Source organism: Peromyscus maniculatus, chromosome 5 (assembly GCF_049852395.1).
Source record: "Peromyscus maniculatus bairdii isolate BWxNUB_F1_BW_parent chromosome 5, HU_Pman_BW_mat_3.1, whole genome shotgun sequence".
Classification (NCBI taxonomy): Eukaryota; Metazoa; Chordata; class Mammalia; order Rodentia; family Cricetidae; genus Peromyscus; species Peromyscus maniculatus.
Window position 1 is genome coordinate 101002577 of NC_134856.1, and position 19940 is coordinate 101022516.

General features: G+C 40.0%; 1 protein-coding gene across 1 annotated transcript in view; it reads left to right on the top strand.

The window, feature by feature from the left end:
• Positions 1-19940, top strand: part of Vps41 (VPS41 subunit of HOPS complex) — a 166266-nt gene that overhangs the window by 126559 nt on the left and 19767 nt on the right. The window contains exons 15-22 of the mRNA XM_006988909.4: positions 1688-1749; positions 2646-2727; positions 3720-3812; positions 4734-4861; positions 6233-6377; positions 13733-13774; positions 14340-14390; positions 18799-18936. Of these exons, the coding sequence (XP_006988971.1) occupies positions 1688-1749; positions 2646-2727; positions 3720-3812; positions 4734-4861; positions 6233-6377; positions 13733-13774; positions 14340-14390; positions 18799-18936 (741 nt within the window). The remainder of the gene's footprint in view (positions 1-1687; positions 1750-2645; positions 2728-3719; positions 3813-4733; positions 4862-6232; positions 6378-13732; positions 13775-14339; positions 14391-18798; positions 18937-19940) is intronic.

A 19940-nucleotide genomic window follows, 5' to 3' on the forward strand; every position in this document is an offset into this window, starting at 1 on the left:
TGTAAAAGACCTTAAGGGAAAAATAGAAAGGAAAAAAAATAAAAAAAGCCCTGACTTGACATTATGAGAAAAGGAACCTTCAAAGATACTATTGAGTTTGTTTTCTGTTGGCTATCTCCTGCTTGTAGGCTGCTTACCCATGAGAGGAGTTTGTTTCCCTGGTTAGACACCCCTGGAGAGAACAAAAGTTTCATTTGCAAATGGTCATCAATTGGAGATACCTTCTGGGTTAGGGATGGGGCATGTATTCATTTCTCCTTTCTGCTCTAGGATCCCATCTGGTGCAGACCAGTGCAGTCCCTGTGCATTCTGCCTCAGTGTCTGTGAGTTGACAATAGAGTCAGTCCTGCTGTGTTTAGGCTTTGTTTCCTAGGTGTCTTCTATTCCCTCTGGCTCTTACACTCATTTTTCCTCCTCTTCTGAAAGGGTTCTCTGAGCCCTGAGGAGAGGGATTTGATGGAGATATCCCATGTAGGACTGAATGTTCCAAGGTCTCCCACTTTTTGCATATTGTCTGTCTGTGGGTCTCTATTTGTTCCCATCTGCTGTAGAAGGAAGCTTCTCTGGTGATGGTTGAGCGAGGCACTGATTTATGAGTGTAGCAGAATGTCATTAGGAATCATTGCATTGCTACATTCTTTTAATTTACATTGCTTTTACCTCATGTCCCTAGACTCTCTAGTCTTAGGTTCTTAGTCAATTGAGCAGTGTCAGGTACGGGTTTCATCTCAGGGAGTGGACCTTAATTCAAATCAGATATTGGTCAGTTACTCCCACAGGCTTTGTGCCGTCACTGTACTAGCACATTTTGCAGGCAGGACATAAGGACACCACTGTAGATTGAAGGGTTGGTAGCTGCTTTGGGGTTGACATGTCTCCTTTGGTAGTGTGCAGAGTACCTTCTGGTACTAAGAACACTAGCCAGTGGGTGTGAAGGCTCTAGGTGGGCACCAGCTCCACTTCTCCATGTTCAGTGAGTTGTGTAGGTGTTGTCTTCAGCCAGCTTGTGGAGAGCAGCCTTGACAACAGTCTGGGTTGTTTGGGGTTCCCATGAGACCCTTTTGGCCAAGAACTCAATTAGATGTAACCCATTCCTGGTACTGGAAACTTCATTTGGTAATGAGAGATGTCCAGTTGGGTCTCTGTCTCCCCTATTATTTGAAATTTTATTTATATCACCTCCGTATATGTATATATGATGGAAGTTTCTACTGTGTTAGGTTTCCATACTCCCACTCAGAAAGCCCTCGATTCTAGCTGTTTGTCTCCATATCCCCTCCAGGATGAGAGCCTGCCACTTCATGTGTCTTGCATGTCTCTCCTGTGGAAGAAGTAACATTTAACAGAAGACATTGGAAAAATAGACCTCTATATCTGGTGACAACTTTAGGCTGTGTTTCTAGTTCCAGAACCTTCCTCTACAGAGTATATCTGAGGGGGATAGGTTAGATTTTCACATAGAAACAAGGTTCAAGTTTTCAAAGTTTGATTATTCAAATTTGTATAAAACAAATATAACTGCGTTAAATCTAATGTGCTGAAGTATAATATCACCCAAACTATGACACAGATAGGCTTGGGCCATGGTTCTCACAGGCCCCCCAAGTCATGTCTGCTCAGGAACTGACACACAGCTCTTCAGTTGTTCTAGTTGCATTGTTAACTTCCTTTATTTGTTTTTCTATAGGATATTGGGTTGGCATATGTCAACCACCTGGTGGAAAGAGGAGAATACGACATGGCTGCACGGTAATAATGACATCCTCACAGTTATTCCTGCCGATGGTAACAAGTATAAGTGATTCTTTTCAGTTGACTTTTGTCATGTGAAAAGGTCTTGTGTAAGACAGGAGCTTTCTGCACAGAATTAAAGGACTTTCCAGATTAGCAGGAGTGTAGGTCAGCGTGTACTGCATCACCCCAGTTCCGCTTCCCACAGCACAGCACACATTGGGCAGGCAGACTCTGCCTATCGGCTGTCCTCTCCAGCACTCTGTAGAAAGTAAGCAGACTTGCCCTCAGCTCTCATTTTGTGTGCCCTCCAGTTTCTAGGGTCACTTGTGTTACACATGCCTTTGGAAGAAATCTAGAACAAAGTCCATCTGCATTTGGCTCAAGAACAGTGGTTCTTTACAAAAGTATGGTAACTAAATGGAAACGATAAAGCCTGTGAGACCACCCTCAGACCTTCTTTTAGTGCCCTGAGATTGAGACTCAGCCCTGTAAATTATGTGGTAGGCTGGGAACCTGATTTTCTGAAGTCTGCTTTTTCGCCTCCTTGTTTAAAGCTGACCTGGAAGGTGTTGGCATTTGGGGTATAGTGAGTTTTCCTATAGAAAGTCCAAACCAGCCATGCTTTCTGGATAAAAAGGAAAGTCGGGGGAACCCCTAGTCTTCTGAAAGTGACCTGTATTTTTCTGTGAATTTTGTATAGTTATCATGATTTCCGTCAACTCCACGTATAGTCAGATGAGTAATGTTCATTGACATTTCATGAACACACTTTCATGTTCATTGACAATAGAGATGGGACCCTGTCAAAGCTCTGGGGAGAGGTTCACCTAGACCATAGGGAAAATGTCCACTTACTGTATCTCTTTATTTTTATTTACATTTTATTTTTCCTTGGATGCTTTTGCTGCCAGAAAATGCCAGAAAATTCTTGGGAAAAATGCAGCTCTCTGGGAATATGAAGTTTACAAATTTAAAGAAATTGGACAGCTTAAAGTAAGCTATTTTATCTTAACCTTTAATTTTTCCTTGTATTTTATTAAAATGGGAATAAAATTGAGACAAAGCAGTTCTTGGTTGGAAAGTATGTACTGTCTTGAAAGAAGAACTAAACTTTATGTTTTGTGTGTACCAAGTGCATACATATTTGCCATGTTGCCTACGTGGTTCAGGTGCTGTATTTAATCGTGTTCATCTTCCTTTTAGCGACTTGAGGACAGTTGTAATTTATCTAATAGATTTTACAGCATAGCACTTTTTAAATTTACTTAAGAATTAATTTATTCTTCATTTTTATTTTTTCTTTTGTTGTGTTCGTCTGGAACCCAGGGCTTCACAAATGTTAGGCAAAGGCTGTTCCACTTAGCTCATCCTTGGTGCTTGGATAATCTGTCACCTGCAGGAAGACAGATGAAGATGCTTGACTGTAGCTCTGATGAGAAATTTTACCACTTTATTTTAATCTTTTCCTCTGGGGTACAACATATATACCCATCACTCATTTTTATATTCCTTTAAAGAGTTTTTAATATTTCGTCATCTGTGGGCCTTTGGAATACTCTATTGAAATTGAGAATATACTATTAAAATTTATATTATTGTTTAAAGTTACTTTATCAAGAAATGGGCTTCATTGTGGCATTGTCGTACATTTGTGGCAAGCTTGCTTCATAAGATGATTGAATTTTTAAATTATTAATTGATGTATTACATCCAGTATAAGGAAAGTTAAAAGAAATATAAAATAGCAGTTATTCGTTTGTTGTACGCGCGCGCACGCGCACACACACACACACACACACACCACTCTCTTGAAAATACTTTGTAGCTTCCTGTTAGGTGACAGTTTGTTTGAGTCTTTTCTGAATGTTCCAGTATGTCCTGATACCTTACATTTTTAACGTTAGAACTATACTTTTATGTTGTCTGCACGATGGGGATGCAGTTGTTGTACCACTCCTAAAAGGACTCTTTCTCTTCTTCCCTAGGCAATTAGTCCTTATTTACCAAGGGGGGACCCAGTCCTGAAACCACTCATCTATGAAATGATCTTGCACGAATTTTTGGAAAGTGATTATGAGGTAAGGAATTCTTACACAATCATGGCGTGTTCTCTGTGTGTGTTACTTTTTTGTTCTTTCACATTGGTGTCATGAGGATTTGATATAAAAGTGATTATGTCATCAAAATTATCCTACCAATCCATGTCCTATGTAGAAAACTTACGATTGTGACTAAAGGAAACCTCCCCTGACTCTTGGGCTTGGAGACTTTCTCCTGCGTTCTTGTTATGTCTGCCTCCTCAATGCTATTGAAAAAGTTAGAAAGACTTTTTATTGTCATTAAACCGTATAAATCATTTGAATATTATTTTCCATTTTTATCATCTTAGGCTTTATTTTAAATTACCATGTAACGAATCAAGTAGCAGTGTTCCCTAGCAACTGTTTGCCAAAATTATGTCCTTGAAAAATTCTATGCTGCTAACAGAACACTAAAGATCAGGTTGCAAAAAAACAAAAACAAATGAAAAACCCAAGTCTAGCAGTGTGCACTTGTAATCCTAACTACTCCGAAAGCTGAGGCAGGAGTTTGTGAGTTTGGGTCAACCTGAGTAACATAATGAGACCCATGCCTACCTGTCCTCAGGGGACGGGAACTATTTACTTGAAGTGCCAACTTCTTAATTTTCCTTTTTTCCTTTTTGCTAGTCAGGAAGCTTTCTGAACCTTGGCATATTGGGCATTTATGGAAACTTCATTGTATAGGCATGATGGCTAATATGTGGGAAAAGCCAGAGGCCTGTCTGGTGTGGTTGCTTAGCCTTCCTTCCTCATGGGCAGAGGGCTGGACCCCTCTTAAGGAGCTCTTATGACCCACTAAGTTTCTGTGTCCTGCATTGGGGAAGGGGTAAAGGGCAGGAGACTGTGGATTAAAACCCCAAAGCAATCACCACAGTGTCACCTATGCAGTGTCTTTTTCTGTTCTTCTCCTTTGGTTAGGGCTTTGCCACGTTGATCAGAGAGTGGCCTGGAGATCTGTATAACAATTCTGTGATAGTTCAAGCAGTTCGAGACCACCTGAAGAAGGACAGTCAGAACAAGACTTTATTAAAAACACTGGCAGAATTGTGAGTATATTTGAGTTCTTGCAATCTCAGAATGGGGAGGATGCCTTTTCATCTTCCTATATCACTCTTCATTGGAAACCTTTTTCTAAGTCTCAAATGAGTAACTAGAAGATGAATGTGTGAAGCTGCATTATAATGTGATTTAACATAGGAGTTGAGTTACGGTATGAGTCCTGTTGAGGAGATGGAAGGGTACCAGATTCCCTTAGGCTCTCCCAGAGAGTCAGGCTCTGAATTCTGTTATTCTTAAGTCTGCAAGTCTGTTGCTTTTTCTGAATCAGAATCTTTATCAGTACAATTACAGGTCACACTTTGTTAACAGGATACTTTCAATCTTGAAAGTTGGGCTCAGCAAGAGAAGTTTGATGAACATTTTCCTTTTACCAGGCATTTCCACCTTGCTTTCTGCCATGTCTGAGACACAGAGATAAGCTAGACCCTCAAGGAGCCTCAGTGTAGGGCACCAAATGGTAAACCACAGACCAGTCCAGAAGGAAGGCTGGCTGTGTCCGTTCCTCAGCACCCACAAACCTCAGATTTTCCTCACTCATCATTTTTGTCAAAGTCTTAGGAAAGGACCTATGATGGCCTGGACATCAGGACCACATTAGACTTGACTCAGAGGAAGTCATGATTGTGACTTTCTAAATTAGAGCACTCATTGTTTTCTACCAGAAACATTTTTCTGGATGTCCCTTGGACTTTGTAGCACTGTTAACAGTGAACAGCAGGATGATTTCTGTTCAGCTGGCTTTCCTCAACTGGATGAGGGACTCAGTGTGAAAACATTGTTTCAATGGAAAAATACATTTCAGCTTTATACAGCCCCCTACAAATGAGCTGGAATATAACTCATTTGTCAGCTGAACATTGCTTACGGGAATTCAAACTGATTCCTCTATTACTTAAGAGCAGTATCTCTTTTATTCTGGACAATTAGGTCAATGTCTGGAATATAGATTTCTATAAAGAAGGAACATTTATTACTTGAATATTATGCATTTTTACAAATTTGGTGAGATAAAAGGCACGGTTCTAAAAAAGAGTACATAGGAACCATGTGTTTTTAAATCTCAGCGAATACTTCCTGTAGTAAAGTTAACTCTTCTCTTTGAACAACTATTTCAGTCTTTTGGGGGCGGGGTTTGAGACAGGGTTTCTCTGTGCAGCTTTGCACCTTTCCTGGAACTCGCTTTGTAGACCAGGCTGGCCTCAAACTCACAGAGATCTGCCTGCTTCTGCCTCCCGAGTGCTGGGATTAAAGGCATGCGCCACCACCGCCTGGTGTATTTCAGTCTTTAATATTATGAAACATAATCTCTGTGCATTTTAATTGTAACTGTTAATGAATATTAATTTTTTTATTGCCAGGTACACCTATGACAAAAATTATGGCAATGCTCTGGAAATATACTTAACATTAAGACATAAAGATGTTTTCCAACTGATACACAAGCATAATCTTTTCAGCTCCATCAAGGATAAAATAGTTTTATTAATGGATTTTGATTCAGAGGTAATATGTTTCTTACTTCTTCTACATATTAACTACTAACTGTTCAAAGGTTTAATCAGTGACCACTTGTCCAAGTGATTCACATACCTGACCATATGCTGGCTATGCTTAGAACTCATAATGAACGTTATTTTAGTAGTTGGCATTCTGAAAGCCTATTTTGGGAAAGCTATTGTAACTTAACATCAAGTACTTTTCTTGCGGTGGTGGCAGGAGAGGGCTGGGGATCAAACCCAAGGCCTTGTACATAGTAACCCAATTCTTCCCCTGAGCTGTGTCCCAGACACTGGTGGAGTTCTTTACAAGAGGTGTTTGTGCTATTTTGTGTTAATAGTTCATATAATTCATAAGGAAGAAGGTAGCAAAGAACAACCCCTAGGCCTATACTTAGGCTTATTAAACTATCTTAATCTGTTTTAGCATGAAAATTTAAATGAATTTCTGTTTAGACCTTGTCATAGTTTGTTTTTTAATTTGTGGTGATAAAGACTATGGCCAAAAGCAACTTGGGAGGAAGAGATTGACATGGCTCACATATCCTCTGTCACACTCTATTGAGGGAAGCAAAGCAGGAACTCAAGGTGTGAGTCTGGAATTAAGGAGATGAAGCGGAAACCGTGGAGGAATGCTGCTTACTGCCATGCTCCTCCTGGCTTGCTCCTGTTAACTTTCCTTTACACCCCCACAGCTCACAAGAAGGTTCACAAAGTGAAACACTTAGTTTCTCTATTTCTATCCAACCCTGTGTGTGTTCAAGTCCCAATGCAAAAGCACAAGAAATGTGAAAACCAAGACAAGTAATTTAAAACAAAGAAGACACAAACTTCTGAATTAATTTGGAGAGGATAGAAATGAACAGTTGAACAGAATAACAAAACCAACACAGGATATGAAATAGAAATCCATTGAAGAGCTAGAAATACTGAAAAACTCAAAATGGAATTTTGGATATAAAATGATTGATAAATCAAACAAAAAAATGTAATGAAAAGTCTCACCAACGTGGATCAAGTAGATGACAGAATTGAGTTTGGAAACAAGATAGATGGACTAAGGCATTCAGACAAAAACAAAGGTAAAATAATGAATTTTGAGCAGAATAGGTGGGATCTATGGCACACCATTTGGTGAATAAAATCATGAACATATGAGAAGAATGATTTCAGGCTGAATGAAGAAATAATATATTAATAAGATCATGTATAACATTTCCCCAAAGTAGGGGAAAAGATGGCCATAGGAATACCAAAGTTAATTAAAATGCTAAACCAATAAGACTAGAAGAGATTTTGTTTTCTACATCATGTTATGCAGTTAAAACACTAATTATGTAGAATAAATAAATAACATTTAGAAACTGCACAACAGAAAGATATCAGATGTAGAGGCAAACCATCAGAATGACAACAGATTTCTCACGGGTAACTCTTTAAGATGGAAGATACATGTAGTTCAAGCTCAGAAAGGTAAGAACTGCTAAAGGTGCCACTCACAATTGAAAGAGAAAGAAAACATTTTTATGATAAAGACAAACTAAAGGGATTTGTGACCACTAAGTCAGCCCTGCAGAAGATTCTTGAGGAAAATGGACATATTGAAGAGTAAGATGAGTATGTCCTGAGTTCACAGGAGAGACTAAAGTACACTAGAACAACAGATAAGTAAATGAGACTCCCCCAAATACCAGACAGTACAAAACAGCCAAATGACAGCCATTGATGCACACCTTCCAGTAGTGACTTGGTATTAATGGCCATAACTATCCAGTCAAAAGACATAGACTAAGGCTGGTCCCAGGTCTGATCTCTGGGACCCACATGGTGGAAGGAGAGGACCAATTCCTGGAAGTTATCCTCTGACCTTCACACACATACACATCCATATGCATGGACACATACTCTTGAAAACAAACTCAATAACAAAAATTAATTTTTTTAAAGACACAAACTAGAATATTGGATTAAAACAGTACCCATCTACTTCTTGTCTGTTAAAAAATATATACCTTAGGTGCAAAGATAATTAGAGCCTTAGGGTGAAAAGGTAGAAAGAGGTATTCCAAACAAATAGGACTTAGAAAACAGGTGGTGCTAGTCTAATGTCTAACAAAATAAACTTCGAACAAAAATTAGAAAAAATAGAATTGCTTCATTTTCAGGGAAGCCAATCAGGAGGATCTAACAGTTTTGAACATCTCAACATTGCTTCATGGAACAGTACTGGATACAGAGGCACAGTTTGACAGGCACAGTAACAGTGGGGGACTTCAGTGTCTCACTCTTAACAATAAACAGGTCATCCTGATGTAATATTTCAAAAGAGATAAGTGACATAGAGCAAAGGAGCCTCTCAAAAATCTACAGAATTTCTACTTGTGTACTATAGAATATACATTCTCAGCAATAGTGGAACTTTTTAAAGCAAATCACACTTTATGGCATGAAGCAAGTCTTAACAGATACAAGGAAATTGAAACAATTTATTCTATCTGATCACAGTGGAATAAAACTAGACATCAATAAAAATACAGAAACTATACAAGCTTGTGAAGATTAAATAACACATTATTGAATAATGAATAGAGTAGAATACCACAGAAATCAGGAGGGAAAAGGAATACCCTAGAATCAAATGAAAATGAAAACATAGCATATCAGAATATGGGAATACAATGAAAACAATTCTAAGAGGGAAATTTATTTGAATAGGTGCTTACGTTAAAGACACCAGAGATCTCAAGTGAATAACTTAATGATTCATTCCAGGGTCCTAGAAAAATAATTATAAGCCAAATCCCAAATCAGTAGATGGAAAAAAGAATAAAGACTATAGGAGAATGCAGCTGGAGACAGGTTAGTGGTTAGGAGTATTTACTTCCCTTGAGAGAGGCCAAGTTCATTTCTGAAAACCCACAGAGAAGTTAACAACTATCTCTAACTCCAGTTCGGGGGATCCAGTGCCCTCTTCATACCTCCATGGGCACTGTGCACATAAGGGCACACTATGCACCATACATGCAGGCAAAACATTCATAGCATAAAGTTTCAAAATATTTGAAAGTCATGGAAGAAATTAATAAAGTTGAAATGAAAATATCAGAACAAAGAATTATGAAACAAGACTTTGGTTCTTTAAAAAAAACAAACATTGGCAAATGATTGAAGAAATAAAACATCTCCCAGATATAAAAAGCTAGACTGAGGTGAATTCATTGTTGAATTCTTCCAGACCTTTAATGAAAACCTAGGTGCCCCTCAGACTGTTCTATAAAGCAGAAAGCGAAGGAACTCTGCCCACCTCTTTCAATGAAGCCTCCAGTTCCCTGATACCATAACCAGATAAAGATGCACTTACACATAAAAGACAGTTGCGGGCCAGTTTTTAAAAAAAGAAAAAATAACACATTCATAGCTCCCCCCCCCCCCCCCACACAAAGTACTTTGGAATAATCTAATGAAGAATGTGAAGGGTCTTTTATCTTAGTCAGTCTTCTATTGCTGGGAAGAGACACCATGGCCATGCAACTCCGATAAAAGAAGCATTTATTTGGGACTTGTTTACAGTTTTAGAGGTTCAGTCCATTATCCCCCAAGCAGGGAGCATGGCAGTGTACAGTCAGATATGGTAACCTAGAGTTCTACATCTCTGTCCACTGACAGCAGGAAGAGAGAGACACAAGGCCTGGTTTGGGCCCTTGAAACCCTAAACCCCATACTCAGTGACACTTTCTCCAGTAAGTCCACACCTGCTCCAACAAGGCCACACTTCCAATCCCTCTCTGGTAGTGCCACTCCCTGGAACATTCAAATATATGAGCCTCTGAGGGCCATTCTTAATTCAAACCACCACATCTCTAGAATGAGAATTTTAAAGCACTAAAGAAAAGATTAGACAACGGGGAGACCTTGCCTGCTCTCTTGAATCTGAAGAACTACTACTTTGAAAGGTCCTGTGTTGCTGTGATGGTTGATTTGGTTGTCGGCTCCACAGGATCTAGAGTCATCTAGCGGATATGCCTCTAGACAAGACTGGGAGGACATTTCTGTATAGCTGAGGTGGGAAGAGCCACTATAAAAATGGGTGGCACCACTCTGACGACCAGAGCCCTGGACTAAATCAAAAGTAAACTATGAACTGAGCACAGGTATTCTTTTCTATTTCCTTGCTCTAAATGCAGCATGACCGACTGCCTCACACAGAAGGTCCTGCTGCCAAGACTTCCTGCCATAATGTGCTGTAATCTCAAACTGTGAGCCAAAAAGAACCCTACCTGCCTGCCTGCCTGCCTTAATTTGCTGTTGTCAGACACTTTGTCACGAGAAAAGTAATTAGTATAGTCCCCCCAAACAATGATAGATTCAATGCAATCCCATCCAAATTCTATTGCCGTTCTTCACAGAACCAGAAAAACAAATCCTAAGATCTGAAGGAAAGCACAAAAGACTCTGAATAGCTAAAGCAGTCTTGAAGAAAAGAACACTGTTTGAGAAACCATCATACTCATAGTTTACCCTAGAGAGCCATAGTAACAAAAACTTGACTATTCTGGTACCAAATCAGATGTGTGGAACAGTGCAATAAAGTAAAGCCACAGAGCTGCAGCCACCTGAATTTTAACATATATGCCATGAACATACATCGGAGGACAGCATCTTCAACAAATGGTGCTGGGAAACTGGGCATGCACATGAAGAAGACAGAACTGATCCCCAGCCTCATCTCACTCTGTACAAAAAGAAGGTAGTTCAATGTGGGTCAAAGCAAAACCTGAAACTTTGAAATTGATAGAGGAAAGCACAAGGTAAACATTTTGAGACTTAGCATAGGAAAGACTTTCTGAAAAGGAATCTTTTTCTAGTCAGTTCTCTCCTATCTTTACATGGATTCGAGGGATCAAACTCAGGTAATCAGGGTTGTCCAGCTTATGCCTTCATCCCCAAAACCATTTTGATGGCCCTGCAGTTTGATTCAGAATGAAAAAATATTGGTTTTGTGCTGTAAAGAGTAAGGCTGCATGCCGGGCAGTGGTGGTGCACGCCTTTAATCCCAGCACTTGGGAGGCAGAGCCAGGTGGATCATTATGAGTTCGAGGCCAGCCTGGACTACCGAGTGAGTTCCAGGAAAGGCGCAAAGCTACACAGAGAAACCCTGTCTCGAAAAAAACCAAAAAAAAAAAAAAAAAAAAAAGAGTAAGGCTGCAAACTAAAACTGATATCCCTAAATCCTATTGTATTGATTTTCAATGACAAATAATTAGGGGAAAGGCTGCAGCCTTCAATTTTACCACCTAAATCTCACCATGGGGTGTGTACAGTAGTCCTGGTGACATTGTAGACCTGTAAAGGACTCAGCAGCTGAGAAAATTAGTCAATGACCCAGCTCTCCCACTCCTGCAAATATACCTGAAGGGCTCTATGTCAACATTCTACCAAGATACAAGTCTTTTGTTTCTTGATGTACTATATACAGTAGTCACATTAAGAGAATCCATTTAGATTTCTATCAACAGATGAATGGATTAAGGTATGGTATATATGCACAATGGAGTTTTATTCCACCATTAAAAAAAAACAAACTATCATTTGCAAGGAAATGAATGGAACTGGAGATCATGTTAAGCAAAATAAAACCCAGAAAGGCTAATCATATTTTCTTTTGTGTGGATCTTAGATTTTATATAGACATATTTGGTCATGGAAGTAGAAATAAAACTGAGAGCATCTGGTGTAGAGGTACACACCTTTAATCCCAGCATTTGAAGGCAGAGGATGAAAGGATCTCTGAATTGGGGGCCAGCCTGGTCTACATATCAGATTCAAGGCCAGACAGAGCTACACAGTGAGACCCTGTCTCCAAAAACAAGAAGGAAGAGAGGGAGGGAGGGACGGACAGAGGGAGGGAAGGAAGGAAGATAGGTAGGTAGGAAGGAAGGAAGGAAGGAAGGAAGGAAGGAAGGAAGGAAGGAAGGAAGGAAGGAAGGAAGGAAGGAAGGAAGGAAGGAAAACTAAGGAAACCAAGGGACTGATAAGAAATTAGAAGAGAGTATGAGGAGGTGGATGCATGCAAAGTTTGTGGAATACTTTTATGAACATCTTTATGAAACCCATTACTCTGCATAGTGGAACCTACTCCCCCAAGTTGTCCTCTGGCCACACATGCTCTGAGACATGCATGCATGTGCATGTACATGTGTGCAGTGTGCACACATACACAAGTGTAATTTACAAGACTTACTTACATTCCCCTTATCCATTTTCTCCTTTGTATTGAAAGTAATTAGCATATGCACCTGTGGGAAAGAGATGGCTGAGCTGAAACTAATTGCTATTCAAAGAATTTGAGCTAAAGTTAAGGTATCATAGTTTCTTGGTTAGAAAGGATCTTTGGAATAATCAAACACCCTTATATTTATATAACAAAAATAACATTTGGAACAAACATCTAGGTGGTAGCTGAGTCAAAAAGACCCAGTTATTCTGTTTGGTAGGCTGTTGTCCTTCCTCTCATCATAAACAAATTGGTGTTTTATGATTGTGATAGATGGTATAGGAAACTGGAGTCTACCAGTTCTATATATGTGGAGATTTCTGGTATTTCACTTGTTTTCCTGTAGTTAACCTGCTCTCAGCAGGCCAGCCCTTCTTCACCTCTGGACTGTGGTAATGTGATATTCTCTAGATCTCCTGAGGCTCACATGGAAATTTGTAAACATAGCTGAGACATCAAGGGGCTAGAACATGTTGCCTATTTTGAATACAGTAGGAACTTTTCCATTTTGTGAAAATAGAGCAGTGCAGCAGTTTAACAATATATAAAACACACAGACCTCATTGAGACACATTTGAATTTGTATTCCTCAAGCAAGTGTCATTTTATATAAGGACCAATGATGAAGCTGTATCGAGTCTTTCTCTGTCCAGCCAGCCAGCTCCCAAATAACCACATGGAGACTTATTATTAGTTATGAAAGCTCAGCTGATAACTTAGGTTTGTCCCACTAGCTCTTATAACTTCCATTAATTAACCCATTTCTATTTATGTGTTGCCACATGACTTGTGGCATTTACCTGTCCTCCTGCATGTCTTGCTCCCTCTCCTTCAGACCAGTGACTCCTTTCTTCTTCCCAGCATTCTCTTTGCCCCTGAAATCCTGCCTAGCTAGTGGCCATTCAGCTTTTTATTAAAGAAGTCAGAGCGACACATATTCACAGTGTACAAAAAGATTATTCTGTAACATGAAGCTCACTGCTTCTTAAGTGTAAGGAATAAACCCTTCAACCTGTAACAGCGGTACTGCTTTTTGTTTAGTGTTCTTGTGTGGCAGACAAGTGACCATGACTGTGTTTGTATTTCAGAAAGCTGTTGACATGCTTTTGGACAACGAAGATAAAATTTCAGTGAGTCTTTTCATACATAACAGACCCATTCTCTGTTGCTCATAACACACCACAGACTAGGCATGCTTTAGAGGAAAGAGGTTACTTCGGCTTATGGCCTGGTCCAAGATCGAGAGGCTGCATTTGGTAATGGCCTTCTTGCTGGCAGAGTGGCAAGTCAGTTTTGGGTGTTGCACAGCAGGAAACAGGATGAGCCATGTGAGAGGACAGCTGTGTACCCTGGAAAAAGAAGGCAGGTGCAAGGTATCTGGAGTGTCCATGCTCCTCGCTCTTTTATAACTATCTGCTCTCATGCAACCTAACCCTCCCAGAGTCCAGTTTAATCCCCTTATACAGTAATCAGTCACCTTCCATGAAACCCTTCCTCTTAAAGAGTCCCACCACCTTTTAGTGATCACATTAGGAATCCAAGCATGGAGTCAGGTTTTGGTGGGGAGCAAGGCACATTCAGACTATAGCATGTATTACTAGATGAGTGTCTGTAGTAGTGTGCCCACAATAAAGTGGTAATTTGTCAATATGATTGTCTCCTCATACTGCATTTTAATTTCTTCTTATTCCTCAGATTAAAAAAGTGGTAGAAGAATTAGAAGACAGACCAGAATTGCAGCATGTGGTGAGCATTCGTCTCCTTTGCCCTTTTAATTCAACAGCAGACAGAGCACCTATGTATTGGTGGGGGGTGTCCATGCAGAGAACTTTTCTTAGAGAACACTGCTCAGATTGGAGTTTTGACCACAAACAGTGTGCAGAAATTACTAGAATGTAACACATGCTGTGACTTTGTGGCTTGGAATTAATCATAGCACAGGTAGTTGAAGTTTGATTTACAATTGGGACTTTCAGAAAAATGCATTCTATTTTGCTATTCTCTATCATCCTATGCCTGGGAGTAAGTGCTTTCCTCTGCAGTTGCTATTATATATAATCAGGTCATAAGTCACAGCATTATAGATACCAAGTCCTGTTCTTCAGTGTGCAGGACCATAGAGTGAGCAAAGAACAGATTTATAGTTTTCCCCCTCACCCACATTGTAGCTGAGCTTACCTCTTCTGTATAGGTTTGGTGGCTGTATTCTGAAGGGTGTTAGTCTAGATTTCCTTGGAGGCTCCCTTGATTCCATGTATCATGTCATCCAGGGAATAAAGCAGGAGCAGTGTCTTTGTTTGCTTTCTATTACTGTGACCAAACACCACGACCAAAAACAACTCGGTGAGGAAAGGGTTATTTTATCTTACAACAACTTTCAGATCACATTCCATCACTGAAGGAAGTCAAAGCAGGAATTCTAGCAGGAACTTTGAAGCAAAAGCCATGGAAGAGCACTGCTTACTGGCTTGCCCCTCATAATTTGCTCAGTCGGCTTTCCTATACACTTCAGGACCACCGGGAGGGTTGGGGGGTGGCACAGTGGATGGGACCCTTTAATCATTAATCAAGAAAATATCCTTCAGACCTGCCTACAGGCCAATCTTATGGTTGTATTTTTGTTTTCCAATTAAAATTCCCTCTTCCCAGATATGTCTAGGTTGTGTCAAGTTGACAAAATACAACCAGCACAAGAAGGTATTTTCTATATGCTTTAAAAACATATATAAAACTATACAGAGAAACCCTGTCTCAACCCCTGCCCCCTAAATATATATATATTGGCTTGAGTGGCCAAGGGGATTATCTAGTTGCTGGAGTCCAGCTCCAGATGAGGGCAGCAGCGAGGGAGGAACCAGACACAGGATACTTCTTAGTTTCGTTTTAGGAGAGATGGGCAGAGATGAAGCACATCTTGGTATTGTAGCTAGAGTTTTCTTCCAGTCCTGCCTGGCTCACGGTCAGGACAGATCTCTCTCACCCACCAGTCCCACAGCCGCTCAGACCCAACCGAATAAACACAGAGAGACTTATATTGCTTACAAACTGTATGGCCGCATCAGGCTTCTTGTTATCTAGTTCTTATATTTTATATTAACCCATTTATATTCATCTATAAGTTGCCACATGGCTTGTGGCTTACCGGTATCTTTTACATGTTGCTTGTCATGGTGGCAGCTGGCAGTGTCTCTCTGACTCAACCTTCCACTTCCCCAAATTCTCCTCTTTCCTTGTCCCGCCTATACTGCCTGCCTATCTACTGGCCAATCAGTGTTTTATTTATTAACCAATCAGAGCAACACATTTAACATACAGAACATCCCACAGCACAGTATGGCTTGTCCTACTCTGACAACCTGCATCTCTCACAGGCTTTATTTGTACACAAAATCATTGTCTCACAGACTTTCATCATTGATTGCGAAGTTTTCATGGTGCATACTTTTTCTAAACTCTTCCACATTGCATAAGCATATCAAAGTAAAAGAAACAAAAAGAGCAAACAGCAAATGTCATGAAAATAAAAATGCAACGTTATGATAAAATCAATTCTTTTTAACTCGATGTCCTTTTCTTTAACATCAGTGTGGTAAAGCCTTGTGGTTATAGAAAAACTAGACAGGATGTCTCTATTTAAGTTTGATTTAAGTTAATAGATCAGAAGTTATTTACTACTACTTGTTATTCTATTAATCTACTATAAGGATATTCAATCTTTCTACAGAAATCTAATTCCTTGGTCCCTTGTTCAAATTCTTTCTTTTATATCTGACATAAGACCACCATCCTTTCCTTTAACTCCTGAAATACCATGTTCTGCTCTTTATTCTTTGTATAATCAGTGGAGTCCTGATCTGACAAGTCTGCTCAGGAAGCAGTTCACAGGCAGTTCACGGAGCCAAGATGGTTCTCTTTGTGTCTCTGTCATAAACTCTTGTTTCAATATGGTCTCTATCTTTATTACAATCCTGTAAAGAGTAAAAGAACATCAGGATTCCTAAAACTGCTTACTTTGCCTTTAGGAGGGTACCAAGGCCTGTCGTTAATTTTATAATAAAAAAAATCTTTTCCTTGACTATACTAGATCTGTGTTTCTGGGCAAGGAATGAAAACCTAATGATTCAACTATAATTTGTTGGCTTCTAAAATTTCCCAAAGTTTTTCTTCTTAAATGATTTGTTCCAGATCCATGCTTATTAATTTGTTCCAATATCGTTTGTTCCAATATCTCATGCTTATTAATACCACTTAAGTAATAAGTTCTATAGAAGACTCAATTTCTTGCATAGCTGATTCCCCCAGGGAATCACCATAAATTTTATTCTTAACATCAGCTTTCATAAGAATTGTTACATTGTCCCAGTTATGGCCTTCGGTGAGGGGAGCTTAACCGCAAGGAATTCAAACATTAAATATGTCAAAGACATAGAAAGAGTTAAGCAGCAAATTCCACCAAGGACAATGAAGGGTCAGTTCAAGCCTTTGTGATCTTGGTCAAGCAGCAGCTCCAAGATGCTTGGCATTTTTGCTGGAAGTGTGGTATTCTTTTCAAAAACCAGCTTCTATGCTGAAGCTTGTGGGGTCTCACAATGGGAGTGTAATCTGGATATTTTTGTTAATTGCTCAGCATTTAATGCAGATACTGTTACCATAGTTTTCATGATCAGAAAATCTCAAGATTATCTGCTCGCACAAGCAAGGCTCCATTCTGCTGTCGTCTTAAAAGTTTGCTTATAGAGCAACAGTTTCTGACCTGCTTAAGGTGTAAAACAGCTACAGGCAGCTTTGCTCTGCAGCAGTGTAACCAGTGTAACCAGTCAGATATCCAACTACAATAGTCGTGTAATGTCTGGAGTCTGTGTGACAGGAACACACCTCTTCAGGGAAGGTACCATGTCCTGGCCATATCCAGACCCCACTGCAAGCTGCCTGTCGGCACTCCTTATCAGCAAATGAGCTTAGTTTGGCTGTTCCATGTCCCCTAAATGCCCCAGAGAACTGTAAAGAGCCCAAGGATGACTCTTGAAGTACATATGTTGTCTTGGCATGATATACAGCAGCAGTTACCTCACAGCTTTGGGAGAACTGGGGTTCTTTGTTATGAATCTGTTACCAACACTCATGGTCTGAATGGACATTGTGTGGCTAGTGTGAGTGTGTCTTCTCCCTCTGGTGGGTTGTGGGTTTGTGTTTGTATTTAGCATTAGCACAGAGTATCCTTTTGGGGGCATTATATAATGAACTCAATCCTTTCAGTACATAGATAGTGAAAAATATTCCCTTTAGAGTCTAATTGTATGAAACAGCTGTTCTCTTTTTATTACGTATTTTTGTTTTCTGATGCCATCAATATAAATACCACTTAATTGCAAACAGATTATATTAATTCTCTAAAAATGGATATATAGAGTGTGTAAGGATTAATTTAGTTCCTGCTATGGAGTGTTTTTACAACAGTCATGTCATGACCCTGTGCCTTTTCATGTAAAACAAGAAAAATTTGTAAAGATTTATTTTAATTTTATGTGTAAGAGTATGTGTGTAAGTGCACTATGGGCTTGTTGGTGTGCATGGAGGCCAGAGGAAGATGGCAGATGCCCTGTAACTGGAGTTACGGACAGGTGTAAGCTGCCATGTGGATGTTAGGAAACCAACCTGGGTCTTCTACAAGAGTAACAATACTCTTAAGCACTGAGACATCTGCCCAGCCCCAAGAATAGAATTGTTACCGAAGACTGCTACCCAGGCATTTGATTTCTGCAGCAAGGAGATGAAGACATTAAGATTTATCATCACTAATGCCTGTGCAGTGCTTAGCGTACACACGTGTGGTTCTGGGTGATGCACAAATGGCAATTGCTTTGACTCAGTGAAGTTTGCTACAGGTGAGGACCCCAAGTCACAGAGTGAGTAGGGACTTATCTAACGTCACATAGTTGCCAGTGGCAGCCAGTCCAGCCAGGAACCTTCTAGGAGAATTTCAGAATCTGCTCCCCAAATGATATTCTCCTCCCCATTCCTCGTCACATAGAAGTTATCCTTGCTGAAGACCATGTTTCCTAACCTCCATGGAAATTGTTAACAACTAAAGTAGTGAAGTTAACTGGGTATTTTGTTCTTATTCTGATAGTGTGGCATATCTTGTTCCTTTTAGTATTTGCATAAGCTCTTCAAAAGAGACCATCATAAGGGACAGCGCTACCATGAAAAACAGATCAGTCTGTATGCTGAATACGATCGGCCAAACCTCCTTCCCTTTCTCCGAGACAGTACCCATTGCCCACTTGAAAAGGTAAGCCACTGACTACTCACTGTTTGGACACCTCAGAAGTAGCTGTCGTTTTTGTAAGTCATTTGTTGGTCTGCTCTCCCTGCCTGTGCTCATCCCTGTTCAAGGGAAGGCTGCTGTTGAGTCCAGTGGATCCTGCCAGCCCACTGTGGTGAGATAGGGTCCTTTGGGTTAGGCTTTGGGACAGAGCACAGGCATTCTGTGACAGGCTTAATGAGAATAAATATTTAGTCCATGGCAACACATACCAAGCTGAAGTGTTATCAAGAGTCCGAGTCTTTTTCTCAGAATTAGAGTAACTCGGGGTCAGAGCCTGAGAGTGGGGACTGCCCGCTGCCCCAGGGACCAAGTTTGATAAGCAGAGCGACAGTGTCCGTCTGTTCCCAGCACTTGCCACTGAGCTTCTGTATTTCTCCAACACGCGGTGTACATTGTAACAGCCTCTCTGCTACTCTGTCGTCCCCACTCACCTGTAAATTCTTTCAGGAAGGAAAGACTTCGTCTACTCATTTGGGTAAAGGAATCAAGGCACTGCATGGCATTTTTTAACTCTTTAAATGGCCTTTTCATTGATGATCACTGAAACTTCTAAATCAGGCATTATTTCTTTGTCAAGATCCATGGTAGGAAATCTATTTGCATAAAAGTATTACCCTGCCTTATTTTGAAACATAACTGACTTTGACACGTAATCATGACTTATGGATTCATGAAAGATCTCATTCTTTTTTTCCTTAGAAATAAGAATTCTATATACACTGAAGTACCTCTGAAACTGTCATTTATGTTTACCACAAATGACAAGGTTGATCCAGGCTATGACAGGGATGTCTATGACACCTATGATACCCAATAGATGACAGGGCGTGAATGGTGGAATACATCCTCACCTGTTTCAGCCCAAAGACACGCAAATATAAATTACAAACTTTAAAACCGAATGCTCCCTCCCCAGAAAGCTCTTACTTCAGAGGACTAATTCCTTCATGTCAGGTCATTTAACTTGG